This window comes from Xyrauchen texanus, chromosome 29 (assembly GCF_025860055.1).
Source record: "Xyrauchen texanus isolate HMW12.3.18 chromosome 29, RBS_HiC_50CHRs, whole genome shotgun sequence".
NCBI classification, from domain to species: domain Eukaryota; kingdom Metazoa; phylum Chordata; class Actinopteri; order Cypriniformes; family Catostomidae; genus Xyrauchen; species Xyrauchen texanus.
In genome coordinates this window covers 26580498-26604818 of record NC_068304.1, presented here as the reverse complement: position 1 = coordinate 26604818, position 24321 = coordinate 26580498, and the positions used below count along the sequence as shown (strand labels likewise).

Sequence of the window (24321 nt, the reverse complement as noted above, 5' to 3'; positions counted from 1 at the left end):
TTCACACGTCTAGCTCATATTTCATTCAAGCATGCTTTTCTCTCACACTGTTGTCTCCTTGACAACGAAGTACACAAACCTTAATAAAAAAAAAATGCTTTATTATTGGCAAGATTGTTGGTAGTGGGGGGAAAATACACCATAGCTGAGAATCATAATGTGGTAAAAAGTTAATAAATCATATATTCACACAATACATATTCAATGGACCCTTTTCACAGACTGTGATGACTTGTTTCTGCCTTATTTCACAGTGTAAATCAAGCTATTTATAAATATTTGCAATTTGTAAATTATTTAGTTTATAACAATAGACTTTGTATTATATTACCCTGGAACACGTTTTCAAAAATGAGTTACCACAGCTGAGATGAGGCTTCTAATACAGCTGATGAAAATTTGACCTCTTTCTCTTGTTTGACTGTTGTAATCCACAGCTCTTTCTTTCTCTTCTTCTTTTTCTTCTTTTGGAAAGCTGGGAAAGCCTAATAGTGATTTCTTGGAGCAAACATGCCAGCAAAATGATTTGCTGTGGTCTCCCATTTACAGCTACTGTATACAAGTTTACCCTACAATCGTTTGCTTCCACATTCCAAACCGGGATATGTGAAAAGGGTCTATTGGTTTAGACTTATTTCACTCTTTGTTTAGACTAGAATAGTTAAAAAATATCTTTATGATGGATTTTGACAATTTAAGATTGAGAATCTTGGTCTAGAACAAGGGTGAAACAATAATTTATATACGGTACATACAAGGCATTTTTAAAGTAGCATGGTAAAAAGTCCATTTTAATGTGACCATCATATCAGAAAAAGGTTCTTTTTGTTTTAATAAAAATCAGTCCCTTCGATGTAAATTGCACATAGTTGAAGAAACACCCAAAAGATAACAGGTGAATAATTGTGCCGTTATAATGCACTGTGTGGGAGGCAATGAGAACCTTTACTGCTAAGCCCCTCAGCTGTTCACTGTAAAATGTGTCCTCGTCTTCACTTTACAGCTGGCCTATTGCCACAGTTTTATATCTGTCTGCAAAGATATACACATCTCACTGAACTGACTTGGGAAAATATGGTTTCATGAAAGCATCATTCATTAATTCATTTATTAATTCATAAGGAGTAGTTCACCTTCAAATGTGATAAATGAATCAGTCATCTATCGCACTGTGCGTGTATACACAAAATAGAAGGTTTTAAAAGATCCTCCTCATTGCGATGAGTGGAAATCTATTTTTGGGTAAAGTTAACATATCTTCAGGGTAAAGCTGTAAATTTGTGTCATTACATGCAGAATATATAACTTGTGGCATTCAGCATCAGTGTTCTTATCTCTATATGTCAGGAGAGATTTTAAAGCCTGTTGCTGTCTGTTGTTTATATCTTAAGATACACCGTCTGCACAGTGTCCAAATGCATTTTTCTCTCTTTCTTTGCACAAGTGTGTGTGTTTGTGTGTGTGTTTTACTATGTAATTTTGCTTTTGGCAATACAAATCTTGATGATTCGCCTGGCACCCCGTCTTCCAAATAAACAGCTGGCACAAATTATTTTGTGCCACTTTGTGCCAAAATTCTTTTACCTTTTGATGATCGCTGTTGACCTAGCAAAAAGCAATTTCTTTACCACTGCTTCTCCTCAAAACTCACAGTTTAAAGTGCTCTAACACTGGAGGTGTTGAATACTTCCAATGTTTGAATGGAAGTATTGGTGTAGTGATTTAAATTTACTTTGAAGTTGGTGATGGGCTCCATTTCCTACACATTTCCTTTACTTGAGTGGGTTAGATGGTATGAAGAGGGGAAAATTGGTTTTCTGAGCTGTAATTAGCCTTTCAGAATGCTTTTCTCAATTTATTTCAAAACTACACATAAGCTTTAATGGAGATTGAAGGAAACAAAATGGTTGAGGAGAATGGCACAAACTTTTGAACTCAATAATGTCAAAATAACTTATTTTTATCATTACTTCACATTATGCTCAGCACCGTACTGTATATCTGCAAACTGTTATGGTGATTCTAGAAAAAAGCTTTTAATCACCAATTTGTTGTGCAGTTTCAATTCAAAGACTGGAGGCTATATTTAAATACAAAATTAATGTTTCATTCCATGTGCCACATGGCTGAATGGAGCACATGACTTTGTAAAGTTTGTGACATGCTCTTTTCTAAGTACATGTAATCATACATACATGGTGTTTCTACAAGGGTTTTTCAGAGATGTTGATATTAAAAAATGTTTGATCCCAGCTATTTTTTTATTTATAAGATCTTGAGACAGGTTTGCATAATATTTTTGGTGGCTACAGGTAAATTAGGCTCTTTGCAAGCACAGCACAGCTTTGTCACTCTCAGTCTTATTTTTCCATGCAGTGACCTATGTGAGAGCCAGCATGACCAGCAATTCTTTACCCTCAGATGTTTTGATGATAATTGGCCAAGTTTGGCAGATGCAAAGAAGCAAATGGTATGAAATCACAATTTGTAGGTGGACATTTCAGTTGTGTGCTGGCATAGTGCTTAAAGCACTGATGATACAAGAAAAAAAAGCTGTGTTTCCTCATTAAAGGAATATTCTGGGTTCAATTCAAGTTAAACTCAATCAACAGAATTTGTGGCATAATGTTAATTTCTACAACAAAAACAAAATATTTCAACTCGTCTTGAGGCACTTTCAATGGAAGTGAATACGGCCAATGCTTGGAGAGTTTAAAGGCAGAAACGTGAAGCTTATAATTTAGAAAAGCACTTACAGTTGTAAAATCATCATATTTGCAGGATTACAGGGTTTATGACGTTGTGTCGTCATGGCAACAAAGTTGAAAAATTGGCTATAATTTTATTATAGATTTCATAATACTAAAATCATGTTAAAACTCTTATTGAACATGTCTTGTGTCTATACTTTTGAAACATTGAGAATTCTAACGTTTGCAGAATGGCCTTATTCACATCCATTTTAAGTTCAATAGTTAACCCTAAAGACAAGGAAGAACAAGTCCAAATTCATTTTTGAGGTAATCAACATTATGCCACAAATGCTGTCGATTGAGCTTAACTTGTGTTGAACACATACAGAAAATATACAGAGGCTTATGACATGAAATACTTTTGGGAAGTTGACATGTCCTGTATTGTCACATGCTATACTTCATCTAAGATTTTAAACAGCATTTTTTATGTCCTAATTAATAGAGAAATTACATGGAATATTTGTACTTTTGTCATGCACTTTAGGTCACATTTGTAAATTCATTAGGTATCAGGAACTTACAATGAACAAAATATATCATTTACAGTATTTATTAATCTTTGTTAAATTGTTTCATTGTTAGTTTATAGTGTATTAACTATGTTAAAAAATACAACTTAAATACAAATGGTAAGATAGTAACTAGTTACAGGACCTAAAATACTGTAAACACTTTCCTATGTACATATGAATTTTAACCTAAAATCTTGATATTGATATAAAAAGGGACATGTTATGTGTTTAACACCCACCTAGGCCCTGTGAGATAAAATAGAATATGCAACGAGAAGACAAAAGACTGAATAATATTATAATCTGTACAAACCATAATGGCAGCTTTAATTTCAAAGATAAAGGTAATTCAAAGATTACTGCTCTACCCCAACCAGAAACCATGGGTTAACGGCGATGTTCCGGGAACGCGGAGGAGCGTAAACAAGCCAGTTATGCCCTCCGTAACTCTATCAGTGCAGCCAAATGCCAGTACAGGCACAAAATTGAAGGACAGTTCAACACCACCGACTCTAGAAGTATGTGGCAGGGAATTAACATCATCACGGACTACAAAGGGAATAAAAACTCTGCTGTGAACACTGCTGCTTCTCTCGCGGATGAGCTTAACACATTTTATGCTCGTTTTGAGGACAACAACACCCCCCTCGTGGAGAGAGCACTCACGGCTGACGCTACAGAGGTTGGTTCACTCTCCGTCTCTTTTGCGGATGTAACCCCATCCTTTCGACGGGTGAACATCCGTAAAGCCGCGGGTCCAGATGGCATTCGGGCCATGTCATCAGAGCGTGCACGAACCAACTGGCTGGTGTTTTTACGGACATTTTCAACCTGTCCCTCTCCCTGTCTTTAGTCCCCACATGCTTCAAAACGTCAACCATTGTGCCTGTACAGAAGCAAGCCAAAATCACTTGCCTAAATGACTGGTGTCCTGTTGCTCTGACCCCCATCATTAGCAAATGCTTTGAGAGGTTAATCAGAGATTACATCTGCTCTGTGCTGCCCACCTCTTTGGACCCATTGCAGTTTGTCTACCGCACCAACCGCTCCACTGATGATGCCATTGCATCTACAATACACACTGCTCTCTCCCACCTGGAAAAAAGGAACACATATGTGAGAATGCTGTTTGTAGACTACAGCTCAGCATTCAACACCATAGTGCCCTCCAAGCTTGATGAGAAACTCCGGGCTCTGGGCTTAAACAGCTCGCTGTGCAGCTGGATCCTGGATTTCCTGTCAGGCAGATGTCAGGTGGTTAGAATGGGCAGCAACATCTCCTCATCACTGACCCTCAACACTGGAGCCCCGCAGGGCTGTGTTCTCAGCCCACTCCTGTATTCCCTATACACACATGACTGTGTGGGAACACATAGCTCCAATACCATCATTAAGTTTGCTGACGATACGACGGTGGTAGGTCTGATCACTGACAATGATGAAACAGCCTACAGAGAGGAGGTGCACATTCTGACACGCTGGTGTCAGGAGCACAACCTCTCCCTCAATGTCAGTAAGACCAAGGAGCTTGTAGTGGACTTCAGGAGGAAAGACAGAGAACACAGCCCCATCACCATTAATGGAGCACCGGTGGAGAGAGTCAGCAGCTTCAAGTTCTTCTGTGTCCACATTACTGAGGAACTCACATGGTCCGTCCACACTGAGGCCATTGTGAAGGAGGCTCACCAGCGCCTCTTCTTCCTGAGATGGCTGAGGAAGTTTGCAATGAACCACAATATCCTCACAAGGTTCTACACCAGTACTGTAGAAAGCATCCTGACTGGCTGCATCACCACCTGTAATGGCAATAGCACCGCCCACAATCGCAAAGACCTGCAAAGCACGGTGCAAACTGCCAGAAACATCATCGGAGGTGAGCTTCCCTCCCTCCAGGACATATATAACAGGCGGTGTGTGAAAAAAGCTCGGAGGATCATCAGAGACTCCAGCCACCCGAGTCATGGTCTGCTCTCACTGCTTCCATCAGGCAGGCGGTATCGCAGCATCAGGACACGCACCAGCCGACAGCTTCTTCCCCCAAGGACGGTCAAATATATTCTCCACAATATAACTACTGCATATATATTTTTATATACTCTTATTTATTTATTTTATTGTATGTGTAGTCTATATTGTGTTTATTGTTTACTGTACATTGTATATTAGAATTGTGTTGTGTAAGTATATGTACATTTTATATGTAAATTGTGTTGTGTAAATATGTTGTTTATTGTAAATTGGTATATGTCTCGTCACTGTCATGACTGCTATGTCGCTCGGAACGGAAAACAAGACTTTCACCTACTGTTGCACTTGTGTACATAGTAGTGTGACAACTAAATTAATTTGATTTGATTGATTTGATGCCACTGTTTGTCTGTGCACCTCAAGGTCTTTACGAAGAAAATTGACCTTTTTGTCAATTCATCATACTTAGTAACCTCTGCAGTGCTTGTTGGAATTTAGCATTTTGCTAACTACCATCAGCTGAGTGTTAATATGACAAAAGAGAATAGGAACATCAGGGAGTAAAAATGGTGGGGAGAGAGAAAGAAAAGGGGAATAAGAAAGCGAAAGAGAAATCTGATGTCTATTATAGGGTTATGAAACAGAGCTTTGAAATTATTATGTGCTGTTCACATACAGGATACAACAATGAGGAATTGTCCTTGATTCTATGGGATCTAGGTTATTGACCTCACATTTTACCGCATACCAGGGTCTTTCTAGATGTAAGCACCAAAGGTGTTAATTAAATGAAGAAGTAAACTCAAAGGAAGCTGAAATATATGGACAGTGACGAGTCAGTTGTTTTACTCCACAAATAACCATTTATTCTGCACACATTTAGCGAAAATCACGGTTTATTGAAAGGACACAAGAAGGTAGAGAAACAGAGAGATGTAGCATTAGATTACGTACTCGGTGCATGGCACATCATTCTTAGTGAGACGACTCATTGTGAGTCGGGTTTTTCTCTTTAATTCTGGCACCAAAAGCTGCGAAATATTCAACAGTTATAGTTGGCCAGCCAACTTGAGCCTGTAAGACCTCATAATATGGAGTAGGAAGAGTAAATTAATCTTTGCTACAACACGAGACAAACCATACCTGGACATTTGAGCTGTTTTTAAACAGTTCTTGCTCACTTTTAGTCATTTTAGCAAAGTTGGGATCAATTTTCCATAAAGCAAATTCAGGAGATTTACAGAATGCCTTCGGTTCATTTTTATCAGAAGCTGTTCTGACAAGATTAGATACATTTACAGAACTGAAATGACCCTTAACCCTTAACACTGAAATTCTGATCTGCGGTGCCAGAGACAGTTTTTAATTACAAAAAACACTAATCAAAGAACACTGTTTCCTTAGGAGAAATGAAATCAAAATAGATAGAGAAATGAAAAAATTAACAGTTATTAAAAACAACCAATACCGTCATAAACCTTTTAAAATCAAATTGTAAAACTCTATAATGCATGCCATACTATGCTGTTTTTATGTTTTTATCAAGGACGTTCAAAACTGAAAGCTGGGAATTTATTTTTCTACATTAGTGTAAGGTTGAGTTTTTATATTTGTCCGTGCCCTACAGTGTGTGTGATTGTTAGTGTGTGTGTGTGTGTGTGTGTGTGTGTGTGTGTGTGTGTGTGTGTGTTTGTCTGTGTGAGTGAATGAGTGTGCTTATAAGCGCAGTGAATGAAGAGGGGCTTAAAAAGGTCTGACATCATTTTTACAATGCAGAAAATCTGCCAAGTCTTCCACTTAGTTGTCTTTGTCCATTTGTGTCTTTTTTAGGTCTCCATCTGTTTTCACACTTTCCTCTGATGTCCTTGCTTGACCTTGTCCAATTTGCTCTGGGGTCTTCGACTATAGAATAGAAATGACAAGAGAAGAGTATACATGCATATTCTAGTGCATCGAGGTCTAGCACAAACAGAGCAGGTGATAAGACATTTACACTTTCCTCTCCATTTCACCTGTCTGTGTCAGACTGACCTATAATTTGACAAAACCTATCACTGCTTGTTTCAGTTCTCAAGGCTGACACTTGTTAGCACTGGAACAAATACTATTTGCAGATCTATGATTACTGCATCTAGACAGCTCGCTTGTTTAAATAACATGGGACATGGTAGTGTCAACATCATCATAAAAAAATAAAAATAATGAAAGTATGACTGTATATGTGAACTTTGTGAATCTCAATGTTATTTTATATGATAATTTACATGGTACTTTATATCAAAAGTTCACAACTGTTGGGTCATGACCCAAAATGTGTTGCAGGTCTGACAAAGGACAGCGAGGAAAAACAATGATAAATGCAAATACTACAATTCAACTAATGTTTGGCAAAATGACAGCCATAAGTCATGATTCACTTTAATTAAATGGCCAAAAGAGGCGTTGAAAGTAAATGATGACAACATTTTCATTTCTTGGTTAACTAAACCTTTAAGATAGCAAAATAAACAAGTTTTTTCATTTTTAAAAGGAAGAGAGAAATGCTTACCATATTCCCTTTAAAAGCCAATTCATCCAATCAAACTCTACAGTATTTTGGTGCAAATTCACCTATCACTTGGTAACATGACTAGCAATTATACAATATTTGGCCTTGTATTTTCTGAGTAATGCATTTACAAAAATGTTGGTTTTCCAATTGATAGTTCAGACCACGTGCCTCGGTCTTTGTGTGTTTCAAATGCCAAGGCAATTACGTCACATATGCGTACTGCTACAGAATGGAAGAATGATTTAGAAATATAAAAGTACTTAAATATTTATCTTTTTCACATCAAAAGCAGTTGTGTCACTTCAGAAGACATTCACTTAACAGCTGATATCATATGGATGATGTTTATGCTGACTCTCTGACTCTCAGCTTCAAAAGATAAATCTCCATTCACTTGAATTTTAAGAATCTACTGAGATATTTAAGAAAATATTGAAGATATTGAGATACTGTTTTTCAATTTTTCTTCAAATGTGTTGTGGTGAAGAAAGAAAGTTAAACACACCTGGGATATTGCAAAAGTGAGTACATTTTAAGATAATTTTCATTTTGGGTGAATTGTCCCTTTAAGCCTAATTAATGTAAATAATTGTGCACATTGTGGGCCTATGCATTTCATAGTAAAATGTAAAAATGTCAACATTTGATTGCACTGTAAGAACATGTTTACTTGTTTACTACATATTAAAGTAAAATAAAATCTGGGTTCTGAGTAAAACAAGTTGAGAACTGGCAGTACACAGTAAAATTAAGTGATTGTGTAATGAAAGCATTACTAATTCCCTCTTCATTCTTTCAAGCACCTCAATGAGGCACATCAGAACACTCACTTGACTGTCTCCAAACATCTTTTTCATCTCAGATCTACTTTCAGTCTGATTGTGGGAACAGTCTGCTCCCACCTGAAGATAAAAAGAGAGACAAAACAAACATGTTCATTTAAGAAGCTAATTTAGGGAGCAAACACTTCCCCAGATCATCAACCATTCAAGTAAAGAGGAGAGATAGATAGCTTATTTTAAATGCATGCCTTTTTTAAATACCATAACATCTGTGCAGAGCACAATGGAACAGTAATACTGTATGGACTGTAACGGTTTGCTGTTTAAACTTTTTCCCAAAAGTCCTGCATTATGGAGATTATACTGTGTTGTGTAGAAAACAGATTAATAATTTTGCTCAAGGGATGGAGTAAATTCAGTAAATGTATTATATGCTTGTTTCTTTGAGCTCTGAAACAAGGTAGAAATATTTGAATCATGGTTGTTGGAGCTAAAAGGAATTGTTCACCCAAAAATGAAAATTCTCTCTTCATTTACTCACCTTTATGAAATCCCAGATGTGTATGTTTTTATTTCATCTGCTAAACTCAAATGCAGATTTTTAGAAGAATTTCTCAGCTCTTTTGGTCCATACAATCCAAGTGAATGGGTGCCACAATTTTGAAGCTCCAAAAAACAAAAGCCCAAAATAAAAGTAATCCTTAAGACTCCAGTGGTTAAATCAATATCTTCTGAAGATCAATATCTTCAGAGATATGATAGACGTGAGTGAGAAACACCCTGCGTCTGAACTAAGTACTGTATTTGATGAAGGATGTACTTATCTGCTGGAAAAACAGTACGTTCTTTTAGTATGCATGCGAGTATGCATGCGAGTAGCGAGTAGTATAAATAAATTCTGGACATACTTCATCCAGGTACGTGAGAAATGTCTTGTGACCCACATATATGACAAAACAATAACAACTGTGAAACCTTTCTGCTCTGTTTTGTTAAACAAGCTCCATTTAAGCAAAAGGAACAATAATCTTGGTATATGGAGCACTTACAGTTGAGAAGATCCATCTGACTCATTATTCACTGCTGTTCTTTTACATTCAGCATTTTGAATGTGACGTCGCCTCAGCTCCTGAGGGATTATGAGATTGTTAAGTGTCCATTCAATCTACAATTCAGAATCTCACTGGAAATAATATGTCATCTGCTTCATGAATACTGTGGACATACTACTCCATTGGCATTCGGTTTTTGGTATACTATACAGTTGGGAAGTATTGATATTCAGATGCAGCAACAGATCACTTTCACATTCTTCTTGTGTTTGTGTTGATTCACATTCTATATGTATATCAACACCTACTGGGCAAGGAGAAGAATTTCAAGCAAAAACAGACTTAAATATTGATCTCTTTCTCACCCATACCTATCATATCACTTCTGAAAACATGTATTAAAACACTGGAGTCTTTATGTACTTTTTGGCACCAATTCACTTTGTATGGACCTACAGAGCTTTATTAAATTAAAATTCTTCTAAAAATTATAATCTGTGTTCTGCAGAAGAAAGAAAGTCATGCACATCTGAGATGGTATGATTGTGAGTAAATGATTAGAGAATTTCATTTCTGGTTGAACTATCCCTTAATGCATAGAAAGTATTTTGTGTAAATTTCAGTTCCCCTTCTGTCACTCACTCGACGTTGTATCGATGTAACGACCCCAAAACACCTCCAATCTTTGATAAAAAGGCCAATTAGAATTGGCGAGTGGAATTTGCATGCCACTCCCCCAGACATACATGTATAAATGGAGCTGGAATGCGGCCACTCATTCAGATTTTTTCTTCGGAGCCGAGCAGTTGTGTGTCAGCGAGCTGAATCCCACTGCGGTCCATTCACCTCTAAACGATGAAGCGTATGCTTTTGGATATACGGTGCATTACAGAGGTTTTCTCTCCTTCTGCGCGATCAGTGCAGAGTACGCCCCTGGGCACTTCGACAGTGAGTATAAGACAGTATAAGAGATACAGAATAGATACTGAATATAGAATATAAGAGAGTATATATTCCTGACAAGAGAATATATTTTCTCCATTAGAGCAAAACACATTGACGTGAACGTCTTTTTAAAGACGTTTCTTTTTAAAGATGCATTTCTGTCTTTGTGTAGGTCCTGGATGCAGTCTTAATCTCTCCGCCTCCGAAAGCCACAGGCGCTGCTTCACGTGTCTGGGCAGCGATCACATTGAGGCAGCGTTTGTGGATGGTTCATGTTCTCATTGTGAGAACATGACCATGGCAACGTTGCATCACGGCTTTCCTTCTTCCACAGGAAAGCCGCTCCAGCCGCCCCTGGTGGCTGAAGAGGGTGGCTTTGGTGATAGCTGGCTGCTGGGAGACAGTGGATATCCTCATCACCCATACCTCTTGACACCTGTTCAGCATCCAGCCACCACTGCAGTGGAAAGGTTTAATCAGGCCCATGGAAGGAGACGCTCTATTGTGGAGAGGGCCATACGAGTGCGGAAACAACGTTTTTGCTGCATCAGCAAGTCCATAGGCGGCCTGCTGAACCCCTCCAAAAGCTTTTCTGTTGTTGTGGTTACTGCAATTCTCCACAACATTGCAGTAAGGGAAAATGCACAGCTTCCTGATGAGGAAGAGGGGAGTCAGGCTGATGCTGATGATATATATATATATATATATATATATATATATATATATATATATATATATATATATATATATATACTGTATATATATATATATATATATATATATATATATATATATATATATATATATATATATATATATACATATACAGTATATATATATATATATATATATATATATATATATATATATATATATATATATATATATATATATATATGGCTGTGTATGTGTGTGTGTGTGTTTGTGTGTTATAACTTACTAATAATATAGATATACTTCATCAAACACCACAATAATCTATGAAAATAATTTGCAAACGTTGCTCATTTTTCCTTTTATTTCATTCAACTTCGTCATTAATATGGTGCAAAATTCTGCAACATTCATAAATGATAAAACAGCAATGATGAGAAAGTCATTCCAATCTGAATCTCTCTCTCTCTCTGTGTGAGTATAGTCACAGGGCTTTGCTCGTTCTCTCATCAGTAACACCAGCAGGGTGAGTGCTGCTTTGGGAACATTTTCATTAAAAGACAATTTTCATGACATGTCATCCACTGAGAATGACATCTTCTCCCTGGGATTCTGTGTTTCCCTGTCAAACTCTCTCCCTCTCTTTGTTTCTTGTCTCTGCACACTTCTTCACATTTCACTTTTGCCCTTGTGCACACGCACACACACACAAACACTTCACTTACCACAACCACAATTACTAACCCACAAACACACAATATTGCCATTACAGTTATGAAAAGCACATGTCAGTAGTCAGTGAGATTTATCTCTTCTAGGTCAGAGTTCTGCTTTCTGCTCTGCTGATATCTCTGATGACGCATTATTCTTGGTTCACAACATCTTCCCAGCACTGTCTCGCACATCATTTGTCAGCATGATCTGCAACATATTTTTCCCTTTGATGATGACTCAGAATCAAGTAAGGTTGCTTTCTGCTTACCATCTGTATGAGTGTTTTGGGCTAGCATCCATTATCTGTAAGACTATGTCAATGGACAAAATCAGTTGCCTTTTTCAGTTCGTTGAATCACACTCAGAAACAACAACGAAGAGAGGGAAAAACAGAGAGCTTATTATTTTGAAGTCATCTTCAGCCACATTGGCGAGGAAAGCAATTAAACATGATTTTATTTAAACATGATTTTATTTATTTTTTATAGATATGCCATTTTAAAGGTGATTTGTGTGATTGTCTGATGCTAAAATATTTTCTCCCATCCTGGTTTAATTTGAAGAGACAAATATAAGTGAGCCACTGGTAGGTTGATTTCCCCACAAAGTGTAAACACTGTGGCTCAGTCAATACACTGCTCTGTTTATTTGAGTGGTGTGATCAATGGTGTGAGTTTTGGGCAGGACTATCTGTTTTTTGACCAATGGAAGACGGGGTTTGGGAAACCTGCTAAAAAACAGTCACTATATTGTAACTAAGTTATAAATCGATGAAGCCATCATCCAGATAATTCTGTTGAAGCCATCAGCCACGTTACTTCTACTCAGTTCATTACTTCTACTCCAATTAAGAACTTTGGCAAAAGTCAAGCCATTTTTGTCATTTTATGATTTGGAGAGAGTGATGCACACATTTGTGTCATCACGTTTGGACTACTGTAATTCCTTATATGTAGGGATTAGTCAGTCAACATTGACACGATTGCAAATTGTTCAAAATGCTGCAGCAAGATTGTTGACAGGTTCTCGAAAGCAGAACCACATCACTCCAAATTTGTTTTCTTTACATTGGTTGCCAATCCGTTATAGGGTTGATTTTAAGATTTTGTTGTTTGTTTTTAAATCTCTAAATGGCATGGCACCACCCTATCTCTCAGATTTAGATCCTACGTCAAGATCACTTAGGTCCCCTGACCAAAAATTAAAACTGATTGTCCCGAGGTCTAGACAAAAACTTTGGGGTGATCGTTCTTTTTCAATGTTGGCTCCAAAGCTATGGAATAGTCTGCCTTTGCATATTAGAACTGCATCCACAGTGGTATCTTTTAATAACGTATCTTTTTTTCTCTGACATTCTAACTTGTCTAACTTACTGATATGTTGCCGATATGTTAGTAGCTTGTTGTTTTTATGTGAGAAGTTAAATGTATGTGTTGCATGTTTTGTGTATTTTTGTTCATTGCATATGTTTACAAATTGTACAGCACATTGGTCAACTACCCATTGTTTTTAATTGTGCTATATAAATAAACTACCTTACCTTACCTTACTCCGATTCACAACGGTAAGCCTACAATTAAGATTTAGATTTATTTAGAGCTGACGGGATGGATTTGGCGCAAAATCGTAAGCATAAGTATTTTCGATCTTTTGTGTTTACGTCATGTTCGTAAGCTCAGAAAGAAGGTCCAGCTGTGGTGCTGGAAGCAAGTGTGACAGCTGTTCAGTCAGTCCAGTCGAGGCTTCAGGAGTCAGGGAAGCAGCAGAGTGAAATCACTTTATTAAATTATTAAATTTAATTATTATTATACCCTCATTTTGCATTTTTATATTATAGTCTTATTGTTTGCAATACATAGACCTACCATTGTCTTATTGTGGTTCACTTGCATTTTCACTGAGATCAACTGTCATATAAAAATGAAGTGTCTTCAATTGGACTTATATCAGCCAGTTCATGAGTTCCACCTCTTAATTTGATATGTATAGTACAAAACAAACATTAATGTGTATTGTGTAGTGGATAAAACACTCAATTAGATAATATCATATAATATAATAATTGTATAATATACTGTAATTAAGTATGTTGTTTATCTTCCTGAAGGTAAATAATATATTGGTTATACATGTTTAAGCGAAATACATAATATCAACATGAAAATAGCTCGTCATGACTCTGCTCAGTAGATAATCTCAGAGCCTTCAAACCATGAGATTCATCCAATAGAAGAGCAGTGCTGAATCGCAACCGACGTAAAGTGTTCCTCTGCAAATAACTTGCAGTTTTATGCTTCAACCGCTAGAGGGCCAAAATCTACATAGTGTAGCTTTAAGGAATTTATGAAATCCTTAAATGGAAAATAAAATAAATATAAGAAAAATACTTACAGAACCAAGACAGCTTGAAAAATGTCTGGGCACAGTTGTACTGTATTCTATTTAAGACTATTAATAATTTGAGACTTATTAATCTATTAACCAAACCGCAACACCCTGGCAACTACCACAAACATCTCAGCATCTGTCTAGATTTCAATCTGTCTGTCTGTTTGTCTTTCTATCAAACCCTTAAACTGTATAAATGCGTAATGCTTTAAAACCTTGTAACTTTGAGGCTTTTGTTAAAGCAAAACAACAAAGCATTAATAAGTTAACATATATTTTTGTCTTGCCAAACTTGTCACACTAGTTATTTTTGCAATTAAGTTTGTTGCTGTAATGGCACAGAAAAAGCACACTTCACCTTTAATTGAATGGGTCTGATTTCTCATGGGGTCCAACAGCAAAAGTTCAATATACCATTTATCACAAGAAAACTGCTGAGTGAGGCCTGCGAGTTTCTATACGCTTCTATTCCTGAACGAAATTGAATGCAAAGTTGTAAATGATCTCTAAAGGCTGAAGTATACACCGTATTCATATTCAGTGAACATATTAGTCGGCCCATTATACCAGAGGGTAGCGAAGTAGCTATTGGGCACTAAAGATTTACCTTCACCATCTGGCAGTCTTTCTGTCCTGAGCCATCTCTCCTCATTACCGCACTGATCACTGGGAATTTACTTGTTGTTGTGATTCGGGGAACTTTTGGAATGTCCTTAAAGAAGAGAGCACAGGAAAAAAAAAATGACATGAAAAACTCATAGGAAAAGAGAGAAAGAACAAGAAAGACAGAGATAAAAAAAAAAAAAAGTATACAGGGGTCATTATAAAAGTGCAGACAATTTCCCACTTAGGTTAATTTGAAGTCTGCTGTCATCTCATTCCTTCCATTGTGATCCATTGTACATGAGTGGTGTTTAAAATCATAGCACACAGCAGACTTTTGTTTTATTGTTTTTACATTTAGAAAATGCTTTTATCAAAAGAGACTTACAGTACTGTGCAGTCAGTGCAACTGTTCAGTTAGCCTAACAGCACTCTCACAAAAAAATTAAAAACTGCTCATTCAGAGTTTACACAGTATGTCATATAATACTGTGTAATTAAATTGACCTTACATACAATAAGATGAAAGCAATGTTTCAGACACACTTCAGAACCAACCCCTCCAATAATCAGATATGGCCAGATTGTCCCCCACAATAACTGTTCTGCTGCAGTCCATTATGCTTTGCAATCTAGTTGTCATTAAGTTGTTGCAGGAATAACATAAAGGTTTAAAAAGTTACTTTTTTTGCATGCTCAGTAGTTTAACACCTCTCGTCAATGTCATTTGAGCCAATCAAATTGATGAAGGCAGGAGTCATGGGACTCAAGTTTCAGAAGCTAAACGGAAACCTCATGAATTATTCAAGCGGTGCGCATCAGTAAGCAGTTCAGGTTAAGAGTGTTAGTGTCATGTAAGATGGAAGATTGAGTTTTTAGGTGGTGACAAGGACAGACTAGTGTCTTATATTTTTTGTGCAAATAATAATAATTAACTGTCAATTTATGATATTCTAAATAATTTCTTTGTCTTTAATTCTGAATTTTGTACAGCATCTCCTAAGAGTCATCTCTTTATAAGTGTATGTCCTTGACAGGTCAGGCCACCAGTAAAAGGAGTCGTTTACCTAAAAATGTAAAATGTACTTTTACTCACTCATTTACTCACCCTTATGTTGTTCAAAACCCATAAGCTTTTACTTTTTCTTGGAACATAAAAATACTGTAGATATTTGAAGCAGCTCTATTCCATAGAATAACAGTATATAGTGAGCAGGAGCTGTCAAGCTTCAAAAAACACAGACAAAAACACTTAAACTATAAAGCGTAATTTAAGGATCAGTATAAAGACATCATAACAGTAGTCCAAATGACTTGTGCAGGCTTTTTGCAGACATAGAAAAATCTTAGTGTTGTTTGGACTACTTTTATGGTATTTTAATGATGATTTTTTTCCCCTCTTTGGACCTTGACAGCAGTGCTCAAAAATAAGTGTTTTTTGTATGTAAAAGAGCATTGTTAGGATTCTTGAAGAAAAGATTGTTTTACGATTCTATGGAGGAAAAAACATTGAGGCACAACTTGAGGACAGTAAATAATTGTGTTTATTTTCTTTTTGCTTGCCAGCTGATGTCATGTCATCTTACAGTTACGCGTACATCAGTGATGAAAAGAAATTCAAATGATATTTATCTTTTCTTTGATGCAGCACAAAAAAGAAAGAAAAGATGACTGAAACTGACATATTGTTACCAATTCAGACACAGTGTTTGTATTTTACTGTGTGAACATAAAAAACAAAAACATAAATTAAATATTACAATTTTTGTCGTATTTAAAAAAAAAAACGTTAACATATTTAAAACCTTTATTCATAAAATTCTCATTTTATCGTCTTAACAAATGTATTCTACATATTTTTTCTCCCCTTTTCTCCCCAATTTGGAATGCCCAATGTGCTCTTGGGCCCCTGGTGGTATAGTGACATGCCTCAATCCGGGTGGTGGAGGACGAATCTCAGTTGCCAATCAATCCATGCGTGGCTTGCTAATTGCGTTAACACGGAGACCTAGCGTGTGTGGAGGCTCAAGCTATTCTCCGCAGCATCGAGCGATGTCAAGCCACATTTTATCGACCATGAGAAGGTTAACACAACATGACTCTACCCACATACATTTTTTTTAAAGGAAATAATCGTCTGATTGGAAAACTCGAAAAGGCGATTACAAACCAAAGCATGAGAGCTTCACAGTTCTTCTTTAGTGTCTCTGAATTGTACATGCAGGGTGACAAGATGACAAGCACAAACATCTGAAGCTGAACTAACATAGGTTCGCCACTCAAATAACCAATAATTTTGCTCGAGACGTTGCGTTTGTGCTTAGATTAAATCTCAACTGCATCTAAGAGAAACAGTGTGCCAATTTTGTTCACATTTGCTTTGTCTTTATGACTTTTTTGCAGTTCATTAACGTTCAGTAACACACTGATATAGTGATTGTCATATGTCCATACGAAATCATACACACTCTCCTCAAAATCCCAATGCCACAATGAAAGAATGAATGGAAGTACACTCCAACAACATTTCTGTTAACTTGACAATGGTAATATGGGAAGTAATGCCCATATTTCTCTCAAAGCATCACAGGACGTAGGAAAAAGGTGGATAGATCATTAAAAAGGCGTAATCTCCAGATTTGATATTTTCATAACTGTTTTATGATATACATTTTACAGTAAGAGTAATTCCTTAAGTTATATAAGGAATACACATTTAACATACAAAATCAGAATGAGAGTTACGGACATAAACACGTAATAAATACACACGTCCATTAAAGTGAGTAAGCTCTTGTCTTTTTGTCATTGCGTGGCTTCAGTACACAACATCCATTAGAAGTTGTAGACAAAATATGTGTGCAGTCAGAGACAATTTTATGGATTCTCATATGTTTACTTCACATGTCTTTAGAAAAAAATGGATTGTCTTTCAGTTTTGCTTTAAATTATGTGACTCTCGTGGTGTGTTATATATGTACAGAAAGAGAGATATATAGAAGAGAGTTATTACATCACAGCTAGTTTATTTTTCTGTCGAGATTTGATAAGCAACTTCTACTATGGATTAGATCATATATTTTTCATGAAAAGAGTGGCTGTGAGATGGCATTGCCAGATTTTGAACCTATACTGTATGTTACAAACATGAATGCTTGTTAGTGAAATATAGTAGCCTAAATGCTCCATGCTTTCTTTTCTCCCTCTAAGAGCATTACTGAAGTCTTTACAACACCCCAGACAAGCACATACAGAATGTGAATTAAATGTAAAACAATGAGGTATTATTGAAATTGGTATGGCCTTCTCTCAAAAATTATTTCACCTAATTCTGTGTTTTACAATGAGAATATTCATGCTGATTGAGAATATTCAAGCAAAATGTATCTGATATCTGAATGTCTAAATATATATAATTATCTACTGATATCTGGATTTATATAATTATTTACTGTAATTAATTAGCAGTTCCAGTGCAGCCTCCAGCTCTGCTCATGATGAAAAGGATATTCACACATCCAACAGTGCCATCAGCAGTACCACAACAGCAGGTCCCATCACATCAACACCTCATAAAGAGAAAGAGGCAACGACACTCCCTAGCAGCATCACCACAACAACAGAAGACAGTCAGATCTCTTTAATTATATGAGATGACCCATACTATGGCTAAGTGTCAAGTGATGCTGTGTGCTGAAATAGTGAAAAAGGAGTCCTGAGTGTACATTGAATATATATATATATATATATATATATATATATATATATATATATATATATATATATATATATATATATATATATATATATATATCTACCTATTCTTATTTTTTACCTAGGGCCCCCAGAATCCATAGGATTGACTCTGTATGTGTGTAGTTAGTGTGAATTAAAGAACAAATAGAAATGGCTTCTGAGAGATGTCTTCTCACATCCTATCCCTCATTCACCGAGAAAAGACAAATGAGGTAAATACTTCAGTTACAAACTTCCTACGAGGAATAATGACATAACAATAATCAGCTTAGGGACTCTGCTCTTCAGAGTGAATGAAATAGTATATGACACACTTATTGCTTCTCCATCGCAAATCAGTGTGATATTCACTGCAGCCCAGTTTTTTAATAAGCCAGATTTGGAACCAATAATCTAGCATTGAATGTGAGAAAACTCACTTTCTCAAATGCACAGGTATGTAGAAGAATGAAACAGACTTATAACTCAGTGAGATCGGCTAAAAGTTATTGAAATTGGTCTGAACTTACTGAGCAGAAGATGGAAGTGTTGTTGGATGTATAGTCACTGAGTGTTGCCAAAACTAGTTCTAAAGTGAGCTGTTTTTAGTCCTAATAATGTAATACAGTCAACAGGAATGCATATTTTATTAGCCACATGCCCTAACCCAAACCCCAACCCTAAACCTAACCATCAGTAAAGTAAAAAATGGCACTGATCATTGATTGGGTTAATGCAGTTGCTTTCTAGTTTCAATGGGAACAGAACCTGTGTCTCTAAGACTACTCGTGCAACAAAATCAGTCGTGCCACAGGAAAAAGTAAACGCATTTAAATTGATGCAAAATTGTCTGATGGGAGATGTCGCTTGTCAGTTACTTCACAGAATCTGGGAGATATCATAGTACCGGAACATTTGTAGCAACAGTTCGTGTTCCAGTGTGATCATGTTAAATGAAAAATCTTCCTTTTGGGTTGAGAAAGAGTTTAATGTGTTTGGAGATGGAAGCTTTAAGATGGTTGGTAAACATAAAGATAGTAGCTTATGGTAACTGCAGAATAAGAGTTAGAATGGCTTTCTGTGTTGTAAAGATTTCACATTTCACTTTAGGACCTGGACTAAAATATATCCATGAATCTTGCCCCAAGCTTTTATATCACAAATGCTATGCAATATTTTTATATAAAACAATTCCCATGAGAGGACCGACAACATCAAAACACCACCGGGTGTTTTGTGTCTCACTTATTTGCTCAAAACACCTGCTGTAATTAATTGGCTTGGCTTCCTTGGTTTAAGACGAGCTAATTAGCGGATGTTTGGTACAGATACCTGGAGGGAAAGCAGTGGTATGAATATTTTGGTTCTCACTATATTCAGATTGCCAATGAATTAATTGTGTTTCACATTTCCATTTCTACTGTTCCATTTCCATTGGTTCCAGGCTTATTACGCTCTGTGTACATTTGTGTACCAATACATGTTATTACAGAGTTTAGAAAGAGATATTAAAAAATAGTAAGTTATGAAAATTACTTTTTGTCAATTTATGAAAAAAGTATTGGTGATTTATTGTATACTTTGTATTGTTTTATAGATCATTCTTGTGGTACACTTAAATACAATGATTACATTTTAGAGACGCACGAAACGGAATTGAGAATGTGTTTTAAATATTTCCAAACAGATTTTCCAAACATTTCTAAAGCCTCTTTTAAAGTCTTCCATTGTTGATTCAATCCAATATTCCTGATCCAAACTTACACAGTTGGTTGAGCTACAAGTTTGTTTGGGACCACTCGAACAAACAGCAATGTTCCTACAGTGCCACAAAGTGTTTACTATTTACCAGAAGTAAACCTATGAGTGACTGGTGACCTGTCCAGGGTGTCCCCCGCCTTTCGCCCAATGTTAGCTGGGATAGGCTCCAGCCCCCCGCGACCCTGTACACAGGATAAGCGGTTGACGATGGATGGATGGATGGATGGATGGATGGAAACCTATGAGTGGCTTACACTGTAGTTGTCTCTGTCCATTTAAACTAGAAAAGGAGTAAGTGTTTTCAAAAAGTTACACCCTTGACCTTTTCCTAAAACTAGGCTACTTCTCTAGCACCTGTAAGTCAAAAGTAATTTTGACACATGTCAGTTAAATTGCAAGAGCAAATTTCTCTCATCATTTACTCTCCCTCATGCCATCTTGCAGAACACAAATTAATATTTTTAGAAGAATATCTCATCTCTCTAGGTCCATACAATGCAAGTGAATGGTGACCAAACTTTGAATCTCCAAAATCACAAAGTCCTAAAAGCTGAGATTTTCTTCTAAAAAGCTTTATTTGGGTTCTGCAGAAGAAAGTCTGGAATGGTATAAGGGTGAGTAAATATTGAGAGAATTTTCATTTTAGGGTGAACTATTCCTTTAAGTTTAGTAGGGGACATTCACTCTGAATGTGTTCTTGTGTCTGTCTGCGCTGTTCCCTTTACAAAAAGCTTCACTACGATGCTGCGCTGCTAAGCGCTACGGGGAACAACTCTAGCTGTGAACCGAGCTGAAATAGTGTGTGTAACACGTCAATGAACATTTATAGCCTCTGCTGATGTAATCATTAGATGCACCTGCGGCCAGGCTATAAATGGATATCTCTTTTTTCAGAGCGATTCTTTTTCTGTGTGTTTCACAAACCCTGTCAAAACTTTCTTTCCTCTGTTAGGAGTTAGAATCAGTTCGGCAGTGTGCAGTGAACGTTGTTCTTTTTTCTCTTCTGTTTAGAAAATATTATATATATATATTTCTAAAAAAGAGAGAATGACTAAAAGCCGCAAACGGTGCTTGTTCCCCTCTTCTCACTCTATTGCTGAAGACGACACACATCAGTTTTTGCTGTTTGTTTGGGGGTAAGAGCACGCTGCTCTCGCATTGCAGCAGGGCGGGTGCGAGCACTGCGATTTGCTTTAACAGGCAGAGTGCGTCGTGCTCGCCTCGCTTGCTTCCGGGAGTCAGCACTCACGAAAAAAAAAGATCGTTCGTGGGGCTCTTGCATGGATTTGGCTGAGGAGCAAGAGACGGGTTGTTCCCTTTCTCTCACTTTCTCCTCAAACCCAGCTGGTCCTTCACATGATCTAGAAGTGCGTTCCGACGCTTCTTCGGATCATGAGGTGGATCGTGATTCTCTTCCCGCCTCTGAGCTTTCCGTCCGCGATATAAAATCTACAGAGGAATTGCTCGATGTTGTTACACGTGCGGTTGCCAGATTGGACTGGCCACGTGAAAAAGAGACCCCCAAACGCTCCAAATTAGGGGATAGATTTTTATCTTCCAGTCTAAGAAAGGGAACGCCTCATGGGTCCCTTCCCTTCTTTGATAACCTCCATGAAGAGCTTTTTCGCTCATGGAGAACCCCTAAAAAAAAATAATATATATATATATATATATATATATATATATATATATATATATATTTTCTTCCCGTGTTCACATACCCTCGACGTCATTATATTCGACTATCGTGGGTGCTGAGGCACGGGGGTATTCAGTGATGCCGCCGGTCGAAGAGAAGCTTGCGGGCTATCTCTCGCCGGGCTCGGCATCGTCACTTAAGAAGCCCTCTCTCCCCTCAAAGCCTTGTAGGACAACCTCCACTTTAGTGGGAAGGGCTTATTAAGCAGCAGGTCAGGCTGGTGCTGCTCTGCACACTATGCTGTTTTACAGGCGTACCAGGCTGACCTCCTGGACGACCTGAGTGTGGGTTCTGCGCTTGAAGAGCAAGCCTCAGACCCGCCTCGGTCCTGACTGAAGGGAGGCTCAAAAGCAAAGCATGGCGAGTCGTGCTCCTCCTCCCAGGGATTGGGGACAGTCTCGCCGCCCACGCCAGCCCCCGAAGCAAGACCTCAGGACTATAAATTCGAGTAAGAGAAAACCCTGACGGTCTTGCGCCTAGATTAGGGGGTAGCTCCCCTCGGGACGGGGCGCGTGCTTCACTTCACCCCTCCCGGTACCCCCTCGAAGCCCCTCCATTCCTGCCACCTCTTGGTGTTTCGGGTTGTAGAGGCTTCCGTCAAAATTGGGTGTTTTCGCTGTTCCTGCATTTTATTCAGGACGCGAAACACTCGACAACCCCTCAACAGGAAGTGTTAAAATATAATACCCATCTCAGAGATCCTGGCAGCGTGGAAACTTCTGCCGGATATATTCTTTTCTGTGGGTCTTATAAGGGCGTCAGGATTTAATTCACTCGCCGCTTTTCCGTGTTTCAACAGCGTGTTCTCACTACCGTGAACCGGATTTCTTTTTATGTAAAAACAAAAAAAACAGTTCCAGGAACTGGCAGTTCAGCACAAGGACATCGTCTTAGCTCATAGGTTTCTCTGGGGTTGAGGCTCAACGCCAAGAAACGCGTCGTCTCTCCCACTCAGAACACTGTCTATCGGGGCATCGTATGGAGTTCAATCACAATGCGGGCACAACTGTCTCCCGCTAGGATTGAGTCCATTCAGATCACCCTGAGCAAAGTCAGGCTAGGTCAAGGTTGCACTGTTATCAGTATCAATGATTTCCAGGTCTCAGGGCGACCGCGTCCACGGTGATCCCTCTGGACCTTCTGCTCAAGAGACCGTTTTTGTTGTGGCCAAAAGCCAGGGGATTTCTTCCAAGGGCCAAAACCCCTAGGCTAAAAATGGTTACGTGCCTCAGGCTTCGTTCCCTTTCTATGTGGTTCAGACCCCGGTTTTCTGCCTTGGGTCCCACTCTAGGTGCGTCTTGTTGTCGCAGACTGCTAACGACAGACGCCTCCCTGACGGGCGGGGTAGCGGCCTTAAGTGGTCGTCCAGCTTAAGGGGATAGGAGAGTCGTCAGCTCGGTTGTCACAGTCACTGTCTCGGGTTGATGGCTGTATTTCTGGCCCTGAAATACCTCCTCCTGAGGCTGCCATGTCTTGGTGCGGGTGGACAATACAGCGGTAGCCTCTTACATAAATCATCAAGGAGACCCACGTTCTTGTCAGCTCTATTTCTGACACGTCGGATTCTCCTTAGGGCCCAGGGTAAGCTCCTGTCACTCAGGTCAGTTATATACCTGGATGCCCGTATACGGGAGCAGATTTACGGTCCAGACAGAAAATACCAACGGGGGAGTTAAGAACTCCACCCTAAGGTAGTAGTTGCCCAGAGTTCGCCAGCAAGGGTTTTTGCCTCTTACTGATAGCACCGGCTGGCCGAACAGGGCTTGGTTCTCGGAGCTAATCTCTTCCCTCGACGGCTCGCCTTGGGCGATTCCGAACAGGAAGGATCTTCTATCTCAGGCACAGGGCAATATTTCATCCCTGCCCCGAATTGTGGAATCTTTCATGTTTGGCCCCTAAGGGTACCAACTGAGGGACACAGGGCTTTCTCCTGAGGTTATCGAGACCTTTTTAAATGCCGGGCTTTTTCCACTTGGAACAAGTTTGGATCTTAAGGCAGAAGAGGACCTCTTCACCTCTATGAATAGCGCAATGTCTCCTCTACTTCTCCCTGAAATCACCCAGCCCCCTTGGGTTTGGACGTTAAGACACATACATGACCCAGAATGCGTCTGTATGCATTTCTTTTCCCGGTTCTCTGCTCCTGGGAGTCTTGGCGATGTTCACCAGCAAGGGTCTTGCCTCCTATTAATGGCGCTGCA

The 24321-nt window shown here is 38.2% G+C and overlaps 1 protein-coding gene across 1 annotated transcript in view; it reads right to left on the bottom strand.

Moving 5' to 3' along the window:
• Positions 1–6031: 6031 nt before the first annotated feature.
• LOC127622893 (leucine zipper protein 2-like) overlaps positions 6032–24321 on the bottom strand; it is a 167255-nt gene continuing 148965 nt past the window's right edge. The window contains exons 10-12 of the mRNA XM_052097029.1: positions 14930–15034; positions 8618–8689; positions 6032–7138 (exon numbers count right to left, since the gene is read on the bottom strand). Of these exons, the coding sequence (XP_051952989.1) occupies positions 7034–7138; positions 8618–8689; positions 14930–15034 (282 nt within the window). The 3' untranslated portion in view covers positions 6032–7033. The remainder of the gene's footprint in view (positions 7139–8617; positions 8690–14929; positions 15035–24321) is intronic.